Genomic DNA, 20,849 nt, shown 5'->3' with positions numbered 1-20,849 from the left:
GTCACGCTTAATTTTCGTCCGCTTGTTGAATTTAAGGGTGCTTTCACACCTGTGAATCGATTCAGTTGTTCCGAAACAGAGATTACAATTGTTACATTGTTGCTCTTTGCTCTTGGAGCGGTTCACTTTCACACTGCAAAGTTTCTAATCGGACCAAAAGAGCAAAAACAAGTCACGTGCGGGAAAACTCTCCTCACATTGGTCAGAGTGTCAGGGTTTATTTTGCAGCGTTCCACTAAGCTGTCAGGAGAGGTGGTGGTTTGGTGGTGAATGACAGGGTGCGCGCGCGCGATGTGTCTGAGGAGAGATGCGGTGGGGAGGGGTGAGAAGGGTGCACGACGATGCCTATTTGAGGACCGGGAGGGAGACGCGAGATTACCGGAAGATCATCACTCATTTGCGGGCATCCGGAGACTCGCGAAACTTCCCGCCATGCTCATAATTCTCTCTTCATATAGCCGTATGCCTATTACATATCCATAAAACACTGTGATATAACCGCGCTCGGATCGGATCGCTTTCTCACTGTAATCGAACCGCTTTAGGGTTCATTTCAATCGAGCCGATACCACCTCATTCAAGCGATCTCGGAGTGATTACTTTGGCGCGAACAGAGCGTGATTGCCCTGTTCACATATGCCAAACGAACCGCGCTAACTTGGCAATAGAGACATGTTCCGAAACAAAAGTGTAGGTGTGAAAGCACCCTAAGTTACATTGCATATACATGTCAACTAATTCTCAGCAGATTATAAGAAGACTGTTGTACGGAACCCCGTAAGGCACATAGTGGAGACATCTTTGCGAGGGAACGCAAAACATCTTTGCGAGATAACGCAAAACTTTGCGAGGGAACGCAAAACATCTTTGCGAGGGAACGCAAAAACTATTTCTATCTATCTATCTATCTATCTATCTATCTATCTATCTATCTATCTATATATTTATAGAAATATATATTTTCCTCCCACCCATTTTTTTTTTCACCCATTATTTATTTTTTCACCCAGGCAATTTTTTTCTCCTCCACTATGTCCCTTCTGGGGTTCCGTACTGTTGGGTTGGGGTTAGGGGTAGTATAAGATAACATGGGCTGCGTCCGAAACCGCATGCTTCCATAATATATAGTACGCCAAAATCAGTATGCGAGCCGAGTAGTATGTCCGAATTCATTGTATTAGAAAATCAGTATGCGAGAAGTACCCGGATGACTTACTACTTCCGGCAAGATTCCGCGAGAGAATTCATGAATGGAAGTAAAGCGACGCAACTGACGCAGGTAGGTCACGTGACTATGACAAAATGGCGGATGTGGTACGTCCGAATTCCATTCATACTTTTCACATTCATACTGTATAGAGCGTACTTTTCTAACGGCCGAGTAGTACGTTTAAATTCAAATGCAGTACCTACTGAGTAGTAGGCAGTTTCGGACGCAGCCATGTACTTGCAAAGCTTCTTATAGTCAGTTATATGTCTGTTGAAGGAGCAGTGTCAACACATTAGGCAGACAGTCTCTACTAATACTTAAATGGACCATCAATATAAAATGTTACCAATGATTTTTATTCCCAGTAGTTTGAAATAATATGTAAAAGAAACAGAGAGATATAAGTATGTGAATTTTACTGGCAGTTTATTAAAAAGGTTTTTGTAGTGTAATTTACAACACTATTCAATGATCAAGGTCCCATAATGCAATTCAAAAGCATAATCAAATATAAAAACATCAATCACACAATACAGATAACAGCTCATTTATGGATAGTTTTACAGTGTGGCTAAAAAACAATTAAAAGCTTTCTAACTATAGTTGAAAATAGTGTCATGTCAACTGCCACTAAAATGCAGCAAATAAAACAATTATGGAAAATGTTAAAAATGAATCTCATTATGAAAAATGTGTAACAAATTAAGTTAATGGGGAAAAACTGGGTAAAATAACAACAAACAAACCCCTAAATAGCCCATTTCTGTTTTGGATCTGGCATCTAAATTTATAATAATGACCCTTGAATCCTGACAAAGTCTTATATAATAAGACTACATTATGAGCGACACAGTACTTTACTCTTCTAGGGACAAAGTGGACACCGTGGTTCCATTAGGGTTACCAGAGCTGCTGGTGGTTGCGAGCGATGCAGAGCTTGCAGCAGCAGCAGCTATGTCACGTGATTTGGGTCGGGGAATCATCATCTCCTCTTTGTTCCTCTCTGGTTTGACAAGTAGCACGTAGCACTTGGGTATGAAGACGCAAGCAAGCAAGCCGAAGCTGGAGGCCAAAATGGCGAAAATCTGCACGGCCACCATAAACTTCCCCCGCGTGCTCAGGTAAGCAGGAACAAAGGAGCTCCAAACAATAAAAAACACCAGCATGCCGAAGGTCACACTCTTACCCTCGTTGAAGTGGTCTTCCAACTTACGAGCCACAAAAGCGAATGCGAACGTCACCAGAGCCAACAGAATGTCGTAACCGAAGATGGAGCAAATGAAGATGATGTTTCCAGGGTCACACTCCAGGATGATCTTGATGTTCTGGACGCCTGTGTTCTTCACGGGGTGTGGAGGCATCAGAATCAACCACGCAGTGCAGCCTACGACTTGAATCAGAGTGCACAAGATCATTATCGCTCTCTGGTGTCTTGGATGTATGGGGTCAACGTCATTCTTTTGAGGAATAGCTGGAGCGAAGACAGCGGTATCGGGACTCTGCTCAGACGCCGCCGCGGCTGCTTTGGCAGCTTTGGCGGCAGCTTTGACTGCCTTTACAGCTCTAGCCCTCAGCATAAGCAAAGCAGATTTGCCCATTAGCGAAGAGAGGATGAGAGCAAAACCAACAGCCAAAGCCATCTGACTGGTCATGCAGGACCACATCTGAGGCTTACCAAGGAACACAATGGAGCACAAGAAGGTGATCACCAAACCCAACAGTAGAGAAAAGGTAAGCAGAGGGTCATTGACATTCACCAAAGGTGTATTAAGATGCATTAAGAAGATGATGGCAACTACAATGGTCGCAAGAGCCCCAAAAGCAGCAATGGCAATAAGCGTAATTCCAAGAGGTTCTGAAAAGTCAAGGAATTCAATAGTCTTGGGCACACACTCGTCATGATTGGCATTGGACCAGTAGTCCCCATCACATTGGATACAGCCTCGTGCATCTGTTGGAACAATCATTCAAATGAACTAAATGGTACAACCCAGAATAACCAATTTGACTGAAAACTAATTCTGGCAACACTTTTGATGACGCCTGCATTTATAATGCATTGTGTAAGTATTTTAATGCATTATAATACATGCATAATGCCTTATAAACAAGATATACTTAACAGCTACACTTTATATGGATTTATATTGGATCATGAGAACATTTTAATGCACGGATGATGACATTATATAAGACTTTTAGCTCAATAAAGTATTATTTTCCGTCTTAATAAGATTATACTTTATTGTACTAATAAACATTCAAAGAGCCCCTATTATGCATTTAAAAAGGTCATATTTTGTTTTTGATTGCAAGGTCAAAAACACTTTCATTGTCTTATTATATGCATTTATTTTATCCTAATTATCCCAACATCTCCCATATGATTTGTTCAGTGATTAATTTGTTCCTAAACCCCTCCTTAGCGCGATACTAATCTGCGCTGATGGTTAAATGACCCAGTCTGTTGCGATTAGTTGACTGCATTCAGCACGAAACAGAAATGCCCACCACGGCTTGTCAACATTGTTGAATGTGTATGTGTGAGCCCAATGAAGGAGCGCATTAAAACAATGCAGTTAAACACCAGCATATTCTTAACCACAACCCCCAAGTAATAACAATGACATACATTCAGTATAAATCCACACAGCGGCAAAAGCTGAGCTATTTTGAAACTTAACTGCCGCACATGTGTAGGAACAGTTGATGGAGGCCAAAGCAATAACAAACAGCAGAGGATTTCAAGGTCACAAACGCATTTAAATCTGTAAACTAAGCGGCATGTGTCGCGTTTTCAACATAGCTTTAGACGCGGTATGTGAATGTAGAGTTAACCAGATACAGTACAAGTCGCATGGAGTGATTACAAGAAACAAAACACAGTTAAATACACGTTTTGAAAGCTAGAAAAACAAGGAGGCTACCATTTTAAATCACACTTAATTAAACTTGTGAAATGGAGAAAGAAACTGGTCCATGAACTGTGTACTGACAAAGTTCCTGTTAAGCTCTGACAAAGTCCTATACATCAATAGTCTTTTCTGATCCTTCATTTTACAAACAGCCAACAAATTGCCCACTGCAGGGCAGATTATTGCAAAAATCACCAGAATGTTCACTCATTATTGTTCACTCGTCTTCAGTCATGATTAGGCCCACACGGAATTTGCGCGCGCAAAATTCCGCAGATTTTCCGGAGATTTATGAAGATTTTTAGCCCATTATTAATTCTGTTTATTTGCTTGAGTAAATGTGTAAATCTGAATTTATTCAGTTTTTTTTTTAGTAATTTATTACTTTTTATTTAATATATTAAGGTTTTATTTATGATACTCCGCTGGATACTCCCAAAATAATTCAGCAGAAATCCGCAGATTTTTACCAAAATTCTCCACAGAAATAGCAAAAAACGTCCGCAGATTCCGTCTGGCCCTGGTCATGATCAGTCTCACGCACACCTGCACTCTGCTAGCGTTTGAAGAGCACAGAACATTTGTTGGTATTGTTTTGTGTTAACGTCAACACGAACAGGCAAAAGAGCCAGACAAACATCAAATCATTTAAATGACGAATCTTTTATTAAATAAGCTATCTTTTTGAACAAGGTGCACTTTCAGATTTAAACCTCAGCTGGATGTTTTCATTCACTTAGAGCTGTTACACACTGCATAGAAGGCCATTTTAAAAAGCCCATAATACGTGCTCTTTAATAAGGAGCTGGAAATAAGCCAGTAGTTAATGGTTGAAATTGGTATTTTACCCTTTCACACATAAGTTCTAAGTATTCCTGCTGACCTCCTGCTGAGTTTTTATTAATGTGACCATTATGTAAAATGCATCACTTTGAAGTTTCCATGGGGACCAAACATATTGTCTTGCTAGTATGTGTATTTAAATGGCTGAAGCCTAAAAAAATTGTAGTGTGTTTAAAAACACTGATAAACTGATTAGATAGATTACACTGATAAGTGATGTATGGCAAGCACAGAATGCCTCTTTATGCCTCAGTGTGAGAACATTTGAATTTAACTAGTGATGAGTGTTTTTTGAATGTTCAAATAACACCAATATGATTGCATGCAAGACTAAACTAAAGTGTTAACAAATATTAAAAGTATGTGCCCACGAGTCTCACAAAAGGCACTCCAGGGATCTGCACAATCCCACAGCCATTCACCCAAACTACACATGTCATCATATCGACCCAGGCTCATTCTAAAAACGTAACCCCATGGACGTTTCTGGAGACTGCTAAATACGTCCCGGGAGGTACATATTTTTGCAGTTATTGTTTTCGCAAATCTGCGAGAGGCCACTGTGTGCACTTTTTTGCATCTCAAATTCCTCCCGCAGATGCCGTTTGCGCCCGCGCTGTTTTTGAGTGAACCCACCAGAGGCCACTGTCGAACGACCGTCCGTCCGACCGTCCGTCCTACTGGCTGAATGATTGACTGGGCGACCGGACAATCGGCTGACTCACCATACTCCTTCCCCGATCTCAACCAATTTTACCAATTGACCCGCCGCACACCTGCTTACTTCCCAAAACCCAACCAACAATTTGCAGAAGCTGTCCAAAAAAGGAAAGCCCTAGTCTGATTTTTACGTTTTCGTATTTTACCACATTCTCACCCTGTTACAAACTTGTTTACTTTATTTTTTTTGTATTCTGTTTTTGTCTTACCTGATTTCTGGAACCGCTCTTCCCCCGGACTCAAACCCGGATCTTCATTGTCGTCCTCTCATCATCTCAAGTCAGCCGACATACACAACGAGCTAACTAGACAAACTAGTTGCGGCGGGAACGCCCTCCATACGGAAGTAAGCATTCAGTGGTAGGCGCCAAAAGGAACGGTGTCATACCACTTAAAAAAATTAAATACAGCTATACGTATCTCCGGCTCCATAATTTGCGGTCTCCAGAAACGTTTGTGGGGCTACATTTTCAGAATGAGCCTGGGTTGCATCATATATTGTGCCAATCAACCCCTACAGCTGATACCTATCTGGACATTGATTACACTCACAGCTACAGGACATTAACACACACTATAAAAACTCCACTTATATACAGATCAGGACTCAGTCTTGTATTTCTCTTTAGTGTGCATTATTAAGCATTTCATGTTCCTGTGTTTCTTGACCATGTTATGTATTTTGGAGTTTTCATTGGATTGTTGCTTGTTTGTCACTTTGTTTTCTGGACTATCCATGTGGATTATCTGTGTGCTGTTTTGACCCCTGCCTGTATGATCATCATTTCTTTATATTTTATATATTTTTCTATCCTGTAATAAATAATATTTTTATTTTTTTTTTTTAAACAGCCATATCAAATATCAAATCAGTTGTCCTGTGCTGTTATAAAGCATACTCTAAAAAAGTTATAAGAACAAATATGTACGTATTATAACATTTTGTAAATGTATTTACTCTAATGTTACACTATATAATATTGTTTATAAGGCATTATACACTGATGATAATACATTAAGAATAGGCAAATAATGCATTATAATTACAGTCTTAAAAAGTGTTACCCAAACTCTTTATTCCAATCACCTGTTGTGTTGGAAATCTCGCCATCTGCACAGGGAATGCAGTCAAAGCAACAGACTGGTTCTCCTTGCCGGATGCCCATTCTAGTGCCTGGCTGACAGCGTTCACTGCACACAGAGCGTGGTGCCTGAAACAATGGGAAGAAGCAGTTTTCATTTTTCAATAAAAATCCACATGTGATACTTACATATAAGATTGCTAATTGTCATAATACATTGCACTGCCCTTTTAGCTAGTTTTAATACACATACAATTGAAGTCAGAATTATTAGAATCATTAGAATTATTAGCCCCCCGTTATTAGTATAACAATGGTTTGTTCTGTAGATTATTGAAAAATATATCTTAAAGGTGGCTAATAATTATAATAATAATTATTATTATTATTATTATAATTATAATAATGTTGTTTAAAAAAATCATATCTGCTTTTATTCTAGCCAAAATAAAACAAATTAAGACTTTCTCCAGAAGAAAAAATATCATTAGACATACTGTGAAAATTTCCTTGCCGTGTTAAACAAAATTTGGGAAATAAGGGGGGGTAATAATTCTGACTTCAACTGTATAAAAGTAAAATGAAATATTCATAATTATGGTTTTTGTATGATATTATTTATTATATGAAAATATATATTTACACATATGTGACTAGACCACCAAACTTAAGTTTTAAGTTGCATTGGTATATTTTATGTCAATATCCAAAAATGCGATGTATGGGTCAAACGAACAAAAAAGTTATGCCAAAAGATATTACAATAATAAGTAAACTTTGTGTTCCATAAATTTTTTTCTAAACTCTTTTTATTTTTTACTATAAATAAATCTTGATTAATTGATAATTGGTCAGCAATATACATTGCTAAGGACCATAATATAATAAATTACATACATTTCAATAATATATATATAAAAAAATACACTTATTGATTGAATTGAACTAAAATTTGTATTGTAAAAAGTAATCATACAAAATTAAAGCTTGCTGAAAATGATTCAATCAAAAAAAATTCAATTTGAATTGGTAAAACTGAATGTGAAGTGAAAGCATTTAAAGGATTAAAGATACAACTAATCAGTGTTGTAGATATATGCTGTGATTCTTTATATTCTGCTTTTTGTCCAAAACACTGTACAAAAAAAAAGTATTATTGCACTAAGTGATGTTATTTAGTGTCTGCAAATCAAGGTAAATATGGAGACTGGAGAGTATGTATTATTCCTTAATGCACTGTAAATATACACATCTGCAACTATTAGCAGAAAACCATTTTGAAACTCCTATTGTTATTTTTACATCAACCAATTTTTGATCATACTAAATAAATGACAATCTCACCTTCAGAACATTATTATTCCATATGATGGAGTTGTTATTAATGACCAACTTGTCCTCAGGCGCCGCTGTGCTATTATAGTAACCGATATGTGTATATGTAATCCCTCCGTTTGAATCACTCTGCCAATTTAAGAGTTCATAAAAGCCTTCCACCTCACCATTAGTAAAGAACAACTCCTCTCCGGTGTGAGGCACGGTGAATCTGAGGTGTATCAGGTAGTACATGAGCTAAACATAAAGCACACATATATTAGTTAGCATTTATACTACAAGTCACAATGTTGGAAACAGTAGGATTTGTTGTTTTAGATGAAGCCTGCTCAGCAAGGCTACATTAATTTTAAATAAAAAATACAGTAAAAATTGTTAAAACATGGTGAAATATTATTAATATTTTGAATATTATTGAATTTAGCTTCCAATTTAATTTATTCCTGTAATTCAAAGCTTAATTTCCATAATCATTACTCCAGTATTCAGTGTCACACGGTCATTTTACATTTTGCTTTGATTGCATTCATTCATTCATTTACCTTCGGCTAAGTCTCTCTTTCAGAGGTTGCCACATCTGAATGAATCATTAACTATTCCAGGATTTGTTTTACGCAGTGGGTGTCCTTTCAACTGCAACCCAGTACTGGGAAAAAGGTTGGGTAGTGATATTACAGAAGTTTTCCGGGAGAAATAACAAAACGGGAGGGTGACGGGTGATTGATCTGAAATACGTATGCAGTCAAATTTAGTTTATTTAATTCACCTGCACTGCATGTCTTTGGACTGTAGGGATACCCGGAGCACTCAGAGAAAACCCACAAGAACATGGGGAGAACATGTAATTTTATTTAAATCATTTTTTTGTGACTTTGTACCAATAATATCTGATCAAATAATGCTTTTATAATGCTTTATAAAGGACGATGTGACTTGAAGACTGAACACTGCAGGAACACTGTAAGATCGCAGGAATAAATTAAATTTGAAACTACAATTAATAAAAAACTGTTATTTAACATTGAAATGATATTTCACAATCTATTTAACAATTGGTACTGTACTTTCCATCAAATAAAAGCAGTTTCGGTGAGCAGAATTGACTTGTTTTAAAACATTAACAAATCTTACTGTTTCCAAACTTTCGACTGCTAGTGTATATTAACAAATATCAAACAATCTCTGATATCAAAAAAACACCACTATCAGTGTGTGTCATACCTGCCAAGGCTCGAAATTAGTAATATCAGCACATGTGTCGTTCTCAAAAGGCCCGCTTCCTGTTTTGCATTGCTCTAGGTTATGTAAAGCATGTGCTACAGCATATACAGCCTTATAGACGTTGTATGTAATCCTTAACTGCGACACATCGGAGTAGGTATTATCCACTGTCCCTAACATCTCTTCTCCAGTGCATCTCCTCATGCCTTTTAATATCAGCGTATAATTTGTAGTACAGTTAAAGACTATCCCCCAAAATTCTTCTGTCAGAGAGTCGTTAAATGGACTAATGCTCAGTAAGTGCTTTTTCAGGCCGGGTATTTCGGCACGTTTAACGGCAAACCCTATAGTGCCGCCCAGAAGAGACAGAACGTTGGGCTGACGCGAAATGGCAGCTGAAGTGACCCAAGCTTCGCTGGCGATCCATGTACGGTTGGTGACGTTGCTTTGCAGTAGTGCCTCCACTAGAGGACTGAGATCCACATCGGAGGAGAACACTACAATGATCTTAGCCGTGGAGTCGTGCACCGTCTGCACTATGCGCTGGATGGCCTCTGGGTTGCTAATTTTCGGAAGGGTCTCAGAGAAGGATATGCACACTCCTGCTTCTTCCACCACCTCCTTAAACCTCTTAATGCCGTATTTCCCATAGTCATCCTCGGCAGCGATGGTACCCACCCAAGTCCAGCCAAAGCGAAGGACCAGTTTTGCCATCGCAACAGACTGGTTCTCATCACTTGGGATGGTACGGAGGAATGTGGGGTACTGGAACCTGCTTTCCAGAACGGAGCATGAGGACTCGTAACTGACCTAGAGGAGTGGACACACAGATGAATCTCAATTTAAAGCACTACGTAAAGAGGTGTTTGTTGTTGGATATTACTGAATAATAATTGAAATTGTAATAATGATGTCAATGAGTATGTTTACATAGACACCAATAATCCAATTTTAATATGAATAAGACAGTACTCTGATTAAGTGAGTCTGCTATGTAAAAAACTATTTTTAAAAGCGATGGCGACTGTTGTAGTTTTTCAAGTTTCCTTATTTTTTGGTATTTAACTTCAACTTTAGCAATATCATGTTGTCATCATGATATAATGTGGAAATAAGCTTGTAACTGTACTGTGCATTCCCAGCCACTAGACTTTTCTGACAGGGTATTCGAGTGTCAGAATGTTATGGGACTACTATACAGGAGCTATAATTAAGGATTATAGATAGCGAAATTTGTCTGTTTTTATTTTAGCATCTTTTTTAAACCAGGATGGCAAAACACAAACACGGTTATTAATTTACTAAAACTTATGCTTGTTTGTTGTACAAATTCATAATAATGACAAAAAATACTAATTTGTGCGTCTCCTGACTTCCGGGTCAAGCTATACTGCCGTTGGTGTATTCTGGGATATTTTCTTATCCCTTGGTTTCGAGTGTTGGTCCTGAAAAATCTCCATTTGAAGTGGTATCTAGCCCATCCCCTTAGCCCTACACCTTAAAGCTAAAGAGAATTGGGACCCCCCTACCCCTTTCACATGAACACGCAAAACAAGGGGTAGGGTTTTGAGGAGGGGCTAAGGGGTAGAATTGGTATTAGGCCGTAAACACCTTAATCAAACTATTACCATCATGTAGGACTTTTCATACACCTGTGTATGGACAGGATAGATCCTACATGATGGTAAAAGTTTAATATGCGGTATCAAATTCTATTCAAAAAACACTTTTCCACCAGTCCTTATTTCATACTCGCATCCTCAATTCATCACAGGGGCATAAATGAAATGAAAGTGAAACTCCCGAACTGCAGTTAAAGCTGAAAAAATTAAAACGAAACACCCGAAATTACAAGAAACTCCAGAGGAAACGTGGATAGCCTGGTGACTAGGGCTGTAACGATACACCAAACCCACGATTCGGTTCGTATCACGATTTTTGACCCACGATTCGGTTCGTATCACGATTTTTATTTTATTTTTTCGTGTGGGGTGGGAAAAAAAAGATTTTTAAAACTATTTTTTATTAAATAACATTGGAAAAATCTTTATAAACTAAACATCAAAGAACAATATTAACTATGCAAATTATTAACAATATAAATAGCCATATATAAAATAAATAAATAGCCAAAGCTATCACTTCTGTTTTCTTTGTAACAAAATACTGTTGAAAAACCAAACAGAACTAAACTGCATTGTGTAGATGGTTCAAGCATGTTGAAAATTATTTTTCAATCAAGTTCTCTTACATAGAAAAAGTAAATTAAATAGCTACTAGGGATGCTCATTTCGTTAATTTTGCTAACCGACAACCGCCGCTCATTAATCGGTTATTAGCGGTGAACTGGTCAGATTACTATTAATTTTATATTAAACAAATTGACGTGTCTATTTTGTGTCTGACACATTAAATATTGCATTTTAAAATACTGATTTATTTTTATATATTAATAGCGGAACAGAACAACAGAGCATCTTCACGCACCTGCAGTGTTTAGCACAGAAGAGCAGAATAATCTAAATAAAATGAATAAAATAAATAGGACTGCCCTAAATTATTTTCACTTAAATAATTAATTTATATTACAAAACGAAAATACTGACTGATTCTTTTTAATAACCGGCATGGGCTTTTTTTTCCAATCATATGTTTTTTTCTTCCGTCAAATAAAAATAGCTGACTTCCTCAAATTGCTCGCTCCACGGAAAATATGCATTTATTTAATGCCCCGCTGTTATTATTATAATCACAAAACCTTTTACATTTTTAATAAAAATCATTATTTTAAAGAATATGTCCTGATATAGCCTATGGTTTCCTCTCTCTCCCTCGCGGTTCAAGTGCGCGCGCTGCGTGATGAAAAGACAGCAACAACGCGCGCATATGTAGACTTTTTGTAAACAGTTTTGTTGTTTAAATATGATATTGCATTAATCTGCGTACATGCTTTAAGCTGTAAAATAAAAAGTAAAGCCTATTTGTTGCGTTTATTACGCAGATCCAGGTCAACATAAGCGCTGCAGCATCAACAGGTCTGTATCAAACAGCAATATTCTTCTTCCATTTTGCTTCTTTGGCAAATGTGTCAGTAGGCACGGGTTATACATTATCATCCCGCAAATTAAGTATGCCTTGCAGTTAAACAAGTGGCCGAAAACGAGGCGCACCTCACTGCCTTTACGTTAACAAGGAAAAAAGAAGAGGCGCTGTCCTCTTATGAAACGACTGAATCAGCTGGGTATCAATTGTGCAAAAGTGTTGCTGTCTGTGTTGTTACAATAGCAATATTTAATACTATTGTGATATTCAAGATAGGTATATTCATACAGCTCTGGATAACTTAAAACAACGATTAGACCATCAGAGCGGTGTTAATGCGTCCTGAAGTAAAGCGAAACGGCTATAAACTCCAACAAGATAGAGTGATTGTATGCAGAGCCATATAGCCTACCTTTATCTCTAAATAAAGTATAACTATAGAAACTGTTCATCTTAACTTAAAGCTTCGTCGTGTTTTCTGACCTCACGCACCTGTCAGTCAACACTCTCAAAGGTTCAAACAGAAAGCGCACAGCACGGTTACAGAAAAGTTTGCGCTGTTACCTGACATCTGGTGAACGCCCATCCCTCTCTGCGCAGCCACATTAACAGTGTGAGCAAATCAACGTATATGCGCTGAAAATCCGGCCGCTTTGACAGCATTGGCAATGTTTCTGGCGTTGTCTGTTGTCAAGCGGGGCTAAGTTGGTTTTGTTTTTGATATCCCTGACACATTCAGACGGTCCCTTACTAAGAGCTCTGTGCGAGCTCTCCCGGCTAAATATTGCGAGGGCTTAAACGGAGCAGTGCTTGTAATGTCTAACGAAAAAAAGTGTTAATTAGCTCAACTTTTGCAGGCACGCGTGACGTTATTGGAAAGGTAGTCACGGGGTGTGTCGCGATTCTCCCTTATCACACCCCGACACAGGATCGTAGATCTGAGTGTCGCGATTTCGATTTTATATCGTGTATCGTTACAGCCCTACTGGTGACGCATCAACATTAATCGATCTATGTGCTGTAACATGTAAAACGGGAACATGAAAGCAACATTCAAAAAGTAGCTCAGATAGACACCTTAATCATATTACTGTCTTAATCAGATTAGGGCAAATAATTCGATAACTGGTGTCGATGTAAACATAGTCAGTGAAAAACAAATATAGTTTTTCAACTTAAAGAAATGTACTCTGCTTTGTTTTTTATTAGTTAAGTTCATCTGGTTGTGAAATTTAGTTTAAATGTAATGCCTGAAAAATGACTGTGTTGCAGTAAAAAGCAATAATATATCTTGAATGTCAATGTACATGTCATGTGTATACTCACACAGTGGAGACCTAAATTATTACAATTACCTAAGTTTTTAATTTTGAATGAATCTTTTTGTATGACTGGAGAACAATGAGTCCTGTCAGGGAGTAAATCGTTCATTTGCGCATGCACACATTTGTGCAGGTGAGGTAGAAGATTAGTTTCTTTTTCGAGTCTTCTTTTGGGTTTGAGCAGAAGCCAATCTTAAGCAGTCAGAGGCAGAAAAAGATTTAATCTGTTCATCTCTCGAGTCCTTGAGTCATTCGTTCATCACATGAAAGATAGAAGCCAATCATATGCATTTAGAACTGGAATAAGATTTGATCCATTAATTTCTCGAGTCCTCGGGTTTGAATCATCTCACTTTACATGCTGTCACGGGATAAACAAACGACTCAAAAAGCCAGAAGATTCAAAAGGTGAACTAATAATGGATAAGCTAATATGGGAATGTCTAGGTGACGTGAATGAACCGCTCAAATTTGAAGACCTGTCAGAAGAGATGAGCTGATGTAATTATAGACAAAAGACCAGGTAAACGTTCATTCATTTTCCTTTCGGCTTAGTCCGTTTAATAAGCTGGGGTCGCCACAGCGGAATGAACTGCCAATTTATTCAGCATATGTTATACGCAGTGGATTCCCCTCCAGCTGCAACCCATCACTGGGAAACATTCATGCACACTCATACACTACAATTTAGCTTAACCAATTCACCTATAGCGCATGTCTTTGGACTGTGGGAGAAACTGGAGCACCTGGAGGAAACCAACACAAACACAAGGAGAACACCAGCTGACCCAGCCAAGGTTCGAACCAGCGACCTTCTTGCTTTGAGGCCAACGTGCAACCCACTGTGTCACCGTGCAGCACACCATGTAAACAATCAATGATTATTTTCTCTTTCTTATAGCATTCTACTTATGACTTGTTTGTAGTGTAATCAATGTTTGGTGTCACTGTAGGTAAGTTTAAAGAAAACGGATCATTTTAATAATATTTTAGGCAAATTTAATGAAATGAACGAAATGACTCGAAAAAGTTTTGTTCACCTTGCTGAACAAGACTCAAAGGTCCGAGTCAGTAAAATGATCCGAACTTCCCAGCACTAGTTTTTAGACATATTTCACAAGTTTCATATATACTGGAAAACACTTTACAATAACTTAAATTACATATTTTAAAACCATGCACTGATTAAAATTAGAGATCACTTTCAGATCCAGCTTTTGGCACTATTTGGTACCTGGTTATAAATTCCTTAATTATCTGATTAGCCCTATTTAACTGGCAGAAGATTTCACTAGTTCAGAGCTAAACTGGGTGAGGATCTGGATCTTGACATTCTCCATCTCAACTTTGAAGGGAATTTGGACTGAATGATTCTCTGCAATGACCAAACCTTTGAGAGAGTCCTGTGAGAGTCTACCTAGAGACTAGTGATGTCTGAGACCAGTGATGTCTGAGAGAGACTAGTGATATCTGTGAGACTAATTCATCTTTATTCTTTCACTAGTGATATCTAGTGATGTCAGCAAGAGACTAGTGATGTCTGCAAGAGAGTAGTGATGTCTGAGACTGCGAGAGACTAGTGATGTTTGAGACTAAAGATGTCTGATGTCTGCAAGAGAATAGTGATGTCTGCGAGAGACTAGTGATGTCTAAAGCTGCATCCAAAATCGGTGACTACTCAGTATGTACTGCCTTTTCAAAAGTATGTTCTATACAGTATGAATGTGAGTAGTCTAAACTCGGATGTGCTGCATCCACCATTTTGTTATTATTACTTGATCTCCCTATTCATGAATTTCCTCGCAGTGCATAATGTGATAGCGCAGAGTCCATTGGATGCGCACTTCAGAACTTCGCCGGAAGTAGGTTTTATGGGTACTTTTCGCCTACTGTTTTTCAAATTCTATGAATTCGGACATGGTACTGGGCTCACATACTGATTTTAGCGTACTGTACATTATGGATATATGCAATTTTGGGTGCAGCCTAAGACTAGTGATGACTGTGAGAGACTAGTAATGTCTGAGGCTTTAGTGTACTACTATATAGTACACTAAAATTAGTATGCAAGCTGAGTAGTATGTCTGAAGTGCGCATTCAATGCCCGGTGAGAGAATTCATGAATGGCAGTGAAGCGAGGCAACTGACGTGGGTGGGTCACGTGACCATGACAAAATGACAGATGTAGTACGTCCAAGTTCCATTAATATTACTCACGTTCTAACTGTATAGAACACACTTTTCTGATGGTCGAGTAGTATTCAAATGCGGAACCTACTGAGTAGTAGGCGATTTCAGAAGCAGCCTGAGACTAGTGATGTCTGCAAGACACTAGATATGGCACCAGCATATAATAATGATGATTACATTGTTTGTGAAAAATAAGTGCTTATAAAAGTGCTTATAAATTGTTCTCTAATTTTAATCTCCTGTGTGTCTGAAATTTATTTCTGTTTATCCTTGTAAAACAATCTTTTATAAAGTAGTATAGATATAAAGGTGACTTGACTTTCTAAATGTACTTTCACTTGTAAAAAAATCTTTATACAGTACTGACCACAAATTTCTGATTATATTTTAATTAAAAAATATAATTTTAAATATAATTTAAAAAGTGTTACACAGTATCATAATATAAATTAATATAATAAATAAGATTAGATTACACAAAAACAATTATTGAGGTTTTCGCTTTAGTAGCATTTTAGGTTATGTTTTTTTTTAGATTACACAAAAACAATTATTGAGGTTTTCGCTTTAGTAGCATTTTAGGTTATGTTTTTTTTTAATATATATATATATATATATATATATATATATATATATATATATATATATATATATATATATATATATATATATATATATTAAAAAAAACATAACCTAAAATGCTACTAAAGCGAAAACCTCAATAATTGTTTTTGTATATATATATATATATATATATATATATATATATATATATATATATATATATATATATATATATACATAGACTTTTAAGAATTATTTAGAAATGTATTCAAGTTTTTATTGTGTTCTTTCCTGCAATTAAAACTTCTGAACCTTGATATAAGTGTTATGCATTGCCCCAAAACAGTGATATTTGAAAGTTACTTGTGGGAAATAGTAGAGGCCAAGAATCCTGGCTGTGGCGATAGACAGATCTGATCCTCCAGCCCCCACCAAAGCAGATAGAGGAGGTCCATTCCCACAGCGGTAGTTGGGCACAGCCTCGTCCTGGCCTGTCAGGAAGGTGAGTGTTCCCTCCACAGCTTTGGAAATGGTAAAGCAGGAGTCATAGATGACATAACCCAGCTCAGTTTTGGGTAACAGATCTGTTCTGCTGTTAATCTCTTTCAGAGCAAACAACATGGTCTGAGCCCAGCGGAATGCGCGGAAGTTAAAGCTGAGGGGGAATTCACATGTTACAATTTAACACTGTACTTGTTCTTGTTGTTGTTTACTAGACATTATTCTATAACTATGATGTATTCCTGTGTTTATTACAGTTTGTTTAAGTTAATCTTTTGTCCTCTACAAATTACTTTCTAGAACTTTTGTTTTGTTTTTATACCCCTTTTTATTGCTTGTTTCATTTAGAATCCCAGATCACAAACAATATTCATGAGAGAGTTAAACTCTACTATTTCATGAACACTTCACAACATACCTAAGAATTATAAATAAATAAATGGTTGAATAAATAAATAAACAAATGATTGAATAAACAAATAAACATATAAGTGATTGAATAAAAAATGAAAAATGAACAAATAAATAAATAATTGATTGAATGAATAAATAAATATAAGAGACTGAGTAAATAAACAAACGTATAAATGAATAAATGAACAAATTAAATAAATTATTGAATAATTAAAAAAATAAATAAACATAAGTGATTGAATAAATAAATGAATGAATACACATTAAATGATGGAATAAATAAATAAACATATAAGTGATTAAATAAAAAATAAAATGAATGAATGAACAAATAAACAAATAAATAAATGAATGATTGAATAAATGAATAAATAAAATAAATGATTGAATAAATAAATAAATTACATTTAAGTGATTGAATAAAAATGAATGAATGAACAAATAAATGATTGAATAAATAAATAAATAAATAAATAAACAAATAAATAAGTGATCAAATAAATAAATGAACAAATGAATGAATAAGTAAACAAAAATGATTGAATAATTAAATAAATAACCATATAAGTGATTGAAAAAAATTAATTAATTACTGAATGAATAAATAAATAAATAAATAAATAAATAAATAAATAAATAAATAAATAAATAAATAAATAAATAAATAAATAAAAGTGAATAAATAAACAAACGAATAAATAAATAAATAAATAAACATAAGTAATTGAATAAAAATAAAAATGAATGAATGAATGAACAAATAAATAAATAAATAAATAAATGATTGAATAAATAAATAAACATATAAGTGATTGAGTAAATAAACAAATGAATAAATAAATAAACATAAGTGATTGAATAAGAATAAAAAACGAATGAATGAATGAACAAATAAATAAATAAATGATTGAATAAATAAATAAACATATAAGTGATTGAGTAAATAAACAAATGAATAATTAAATAAATAAATAAATAACCGATTGAATTAATAAATAAACATAAGTGATTAAATAAATAAATAAACAAAGGATTGAATAAAAAAAAATTTAATTAATTATTTATAATTGTTTGAATGAATAAATAAAGACTCCCAGTTCTAGCTTGTTTTGTTCAAAACGACATCTGAAAAAAAAAAAACTAAATGGATAAAAGCCTCTAAAAATGTATGAATGTAAATAAAAATGTTACAATTGAATATGCTTATAAATATCTTGATACATTATGAATATGATTTTTTTCTCCATTAATTCTTCTAGAAAGCCTACCTGTCTATTAAACAGGTAAACCACTGTAATTAGTGCAGTAAAAGGCAAAGCAAGGCAACAGCAGTATAACAACTTTGTACCACTAGATGTCGCTGTCTAAGACAGGTTGATTGACAGAAAAATAAATAACAACATAAACAACAAAATCTCTCAGGAGAACTAATTAGGCTTCTCCTTAAACAACTTAATTAATTTAGCCCGATGAAAGACGAAGCAGTATAATTAAGCCTAATTTAATCAGGTGTTTGCAATTAAGTGTCTTTTTCTTTTTTAAACACGACGAGTAATTTAAATGTATGCATGTTTAGTTTGTCTACTCTAACAGTTTCACACCGACTAAAAATATAAAGGTGCCGGAGGCTGTTAAGCTTGTAAAATGTAAAAGATATTTTATCATACCCCTGGCAATCCACAGACTCTGGAGGGTCTGTGGTGTTGCTGTCTGTTGAAACCAGGCTCCGATGAACGGGAAACATACCGCCAATCACCACCGTGGTTTTCTCCACTTCTTTGTAACCCCTCAGGTTGAATTTGGCTTTGAGTTTACAGCTCCCTTCAGCATCGGTGGGTGTGAAAAGGTAAGAAATCATGCATAAAACCAACAAAAAGCGTCCTTCGTAACTCAACCCAGTTAAATCCATGGTAAAAGTCACGCTGCTTTGCTCTGAGTGTGTTTGGAGAGACACGGCAGACAGAGTGAATTACAGACACCTGAGTGAGTTCCCATCGACTCTTCTGGGATATGAAGATTGCATAAGCTAATATCAGAGCTTCTCTCAGCCTGATTCACACAGGGTCAGAAATGAAGCTGTGCTCAGAGCAGAACACCTCTTAAAGTGACTGGGTGATACTACAGAAACTGAGATTTTTCTGTTTCTACACCTAACAGCAAAATAACTTAAATTAAATATTCATGTTTACTATTTCTTTATGTTTAAAAATGAAACCATATTTTATTTGAACATCTACACCCTTTTGGGTCATCAATGTGGCAATAATTGTCTTAATTACTTAGAATAAAATAATAAATTAATAAATAATTAAAATTCCAAATCTGCTGGTCCACACAGCCATGTACAGAGGGAAGGAGCTTTTTTGCTCAAAAACAGATTTTTCTACTATTCAGAATACAAAAATTAATATAATAAATTAATTAATTAATATGAAATTACTAAAAAAAAACTATCAAACATAATGTTCATTCATTCGTTTTCTTTTTGGCTTTTTATTAATCAGGGCTTGCCACAGTGGAATGAACCACCAACTTATTCAGCACATGTTTTACGCAGCGGATGCCCTTCCAGCTGCAACCTGGGAAACACCCATACACTCTTGCATTCCCACACATACACTACGGCCAATTTAGCTTATTCAATTCACCTGTACCTCATGCCTTTGGACAGTGGGGGAAACCAGAGCACCCGGAAGAAACCCACGCGAACCGTGCTACCCACTGTGCCACCGTGACGCCCACATATAATGTAAATGATATAAAAAAGAAAATACCAAATAAATACTTTGAAATATAGAATGAAAGTAGTGCCCTGAACAGAAATCCATTATTTTGGATTACAAATCTCTCTGTTGACATATTTTTGACCTCATATTTCCTGAATATTTATGAAAAAAATGCCCCCTGTAACTTTACTGTTATTTTTCAGTTATCAGAAATATGTCATTGCCAAAAAAAAGATGTGATCTTTAAATACATTTACAAAATAAAATAAATCATCAAGCTGTCATTTATGTGTTTTTATATAGCCAAAGGGTAATTGATTAATGTGGTCAAAGTTTATATTTAAATATATATTTTAAAATAAATAGATATTTTGCCAAAACAAAAATTACAGATTTTTGTAGAATGACCCAACTACATTTTCCTGTTTTGACATGTCTTGTTAAAAAGAGTTAAATTATTTTGTGTGTTTGTTTTTAAGGGATTAAATCTTTTTGATTCAGAATCTTTTCTTTTCGAATTTTGAACCTCTCAAAAAATGTAACTACACGTCACAACGATGTTTAGCGCAAGCTCTGTGATTGGGTGGCTTGATATCGCTGATGAGTGTGGGCAGGACTGAGAGCCACGCGAACCTGTTGGAGCAAGTGTTTACATGTGTCAAGTCCCATGAAGGAGTTTCAGGTGGAAACTGTTGTTTTGTGTTTACCTTAAGACTAAAGTTATTGTACGTCCACCAGTTCCCGCCTCTAAATGAGCGAGTTTT

The 20,849-nt window shown here is 35.9% G+C and overlaps 1 protein-coding gene across 2 annotated transcripts; it reads right to left on the bottom strand.

The window, feature by feature from the left end:
- Positions 1-1,662: 1,662 nt before the first annotated feature.
- vmn2r1 (vomeronasal 2, receptor 1) lies at positions 1,663-19,469 on the bottom strand. Of its 2 annotated transcripts, none has more exons than XR_015515124.1 (6): positions 19,027-19,341; positions 16,808-17,099; positions 9,327-10,136; positions 8,273-8,342; positions 6,776-6,899; positions 1,663-3,161 (listed from the first exon to the last, which is right to left on the bottom strand). XR_015515124.1 is itself a non-coding variant. In XM_087293314.1 (6 exons), the coding sequence occupies exons 1-6, from the start codon at positions 19,266-19,268 to the stop codon at positions 2,068-2,070; spliced, it is 2,790 nt and encodes a 929-aa protein (XP_087149440.1). In that variant the 5' UTR covers positions 19,269-19,469; the 3' UTR covers positions 1,663-2,067. The 2 variants fall into 2 exon arrangements, 1 of the variants encoding a protein (XP_087149440.1); XM_087293314.1 differs by having other exon boundaries at positions 8,115-8,342; positions 19,027-19,469.
- Positions 19,470-20,849: the final 1,380 nt, after the last annotated feature.

The sequence above is a fragment of the Danio rerio genome, chromosome 18 (assembly GCF_052040795.2).
Source record: "Danio rerio strain M-AB ecotype USA chromosome 18, GRCz13ab, whole genome shotgun sequence".
NCBI classification, from domain to species: Eukaryota; Metazoa; Chordata; class Actinopteri; order Cypriniformes; family Danionidae; genus Danio; species Danio rerio.
The sequence above is the reverse complement of the archived record's forward strand: the minus strand, read 5'-3'. Positions and strand labels throughout refer to the sequence as shown.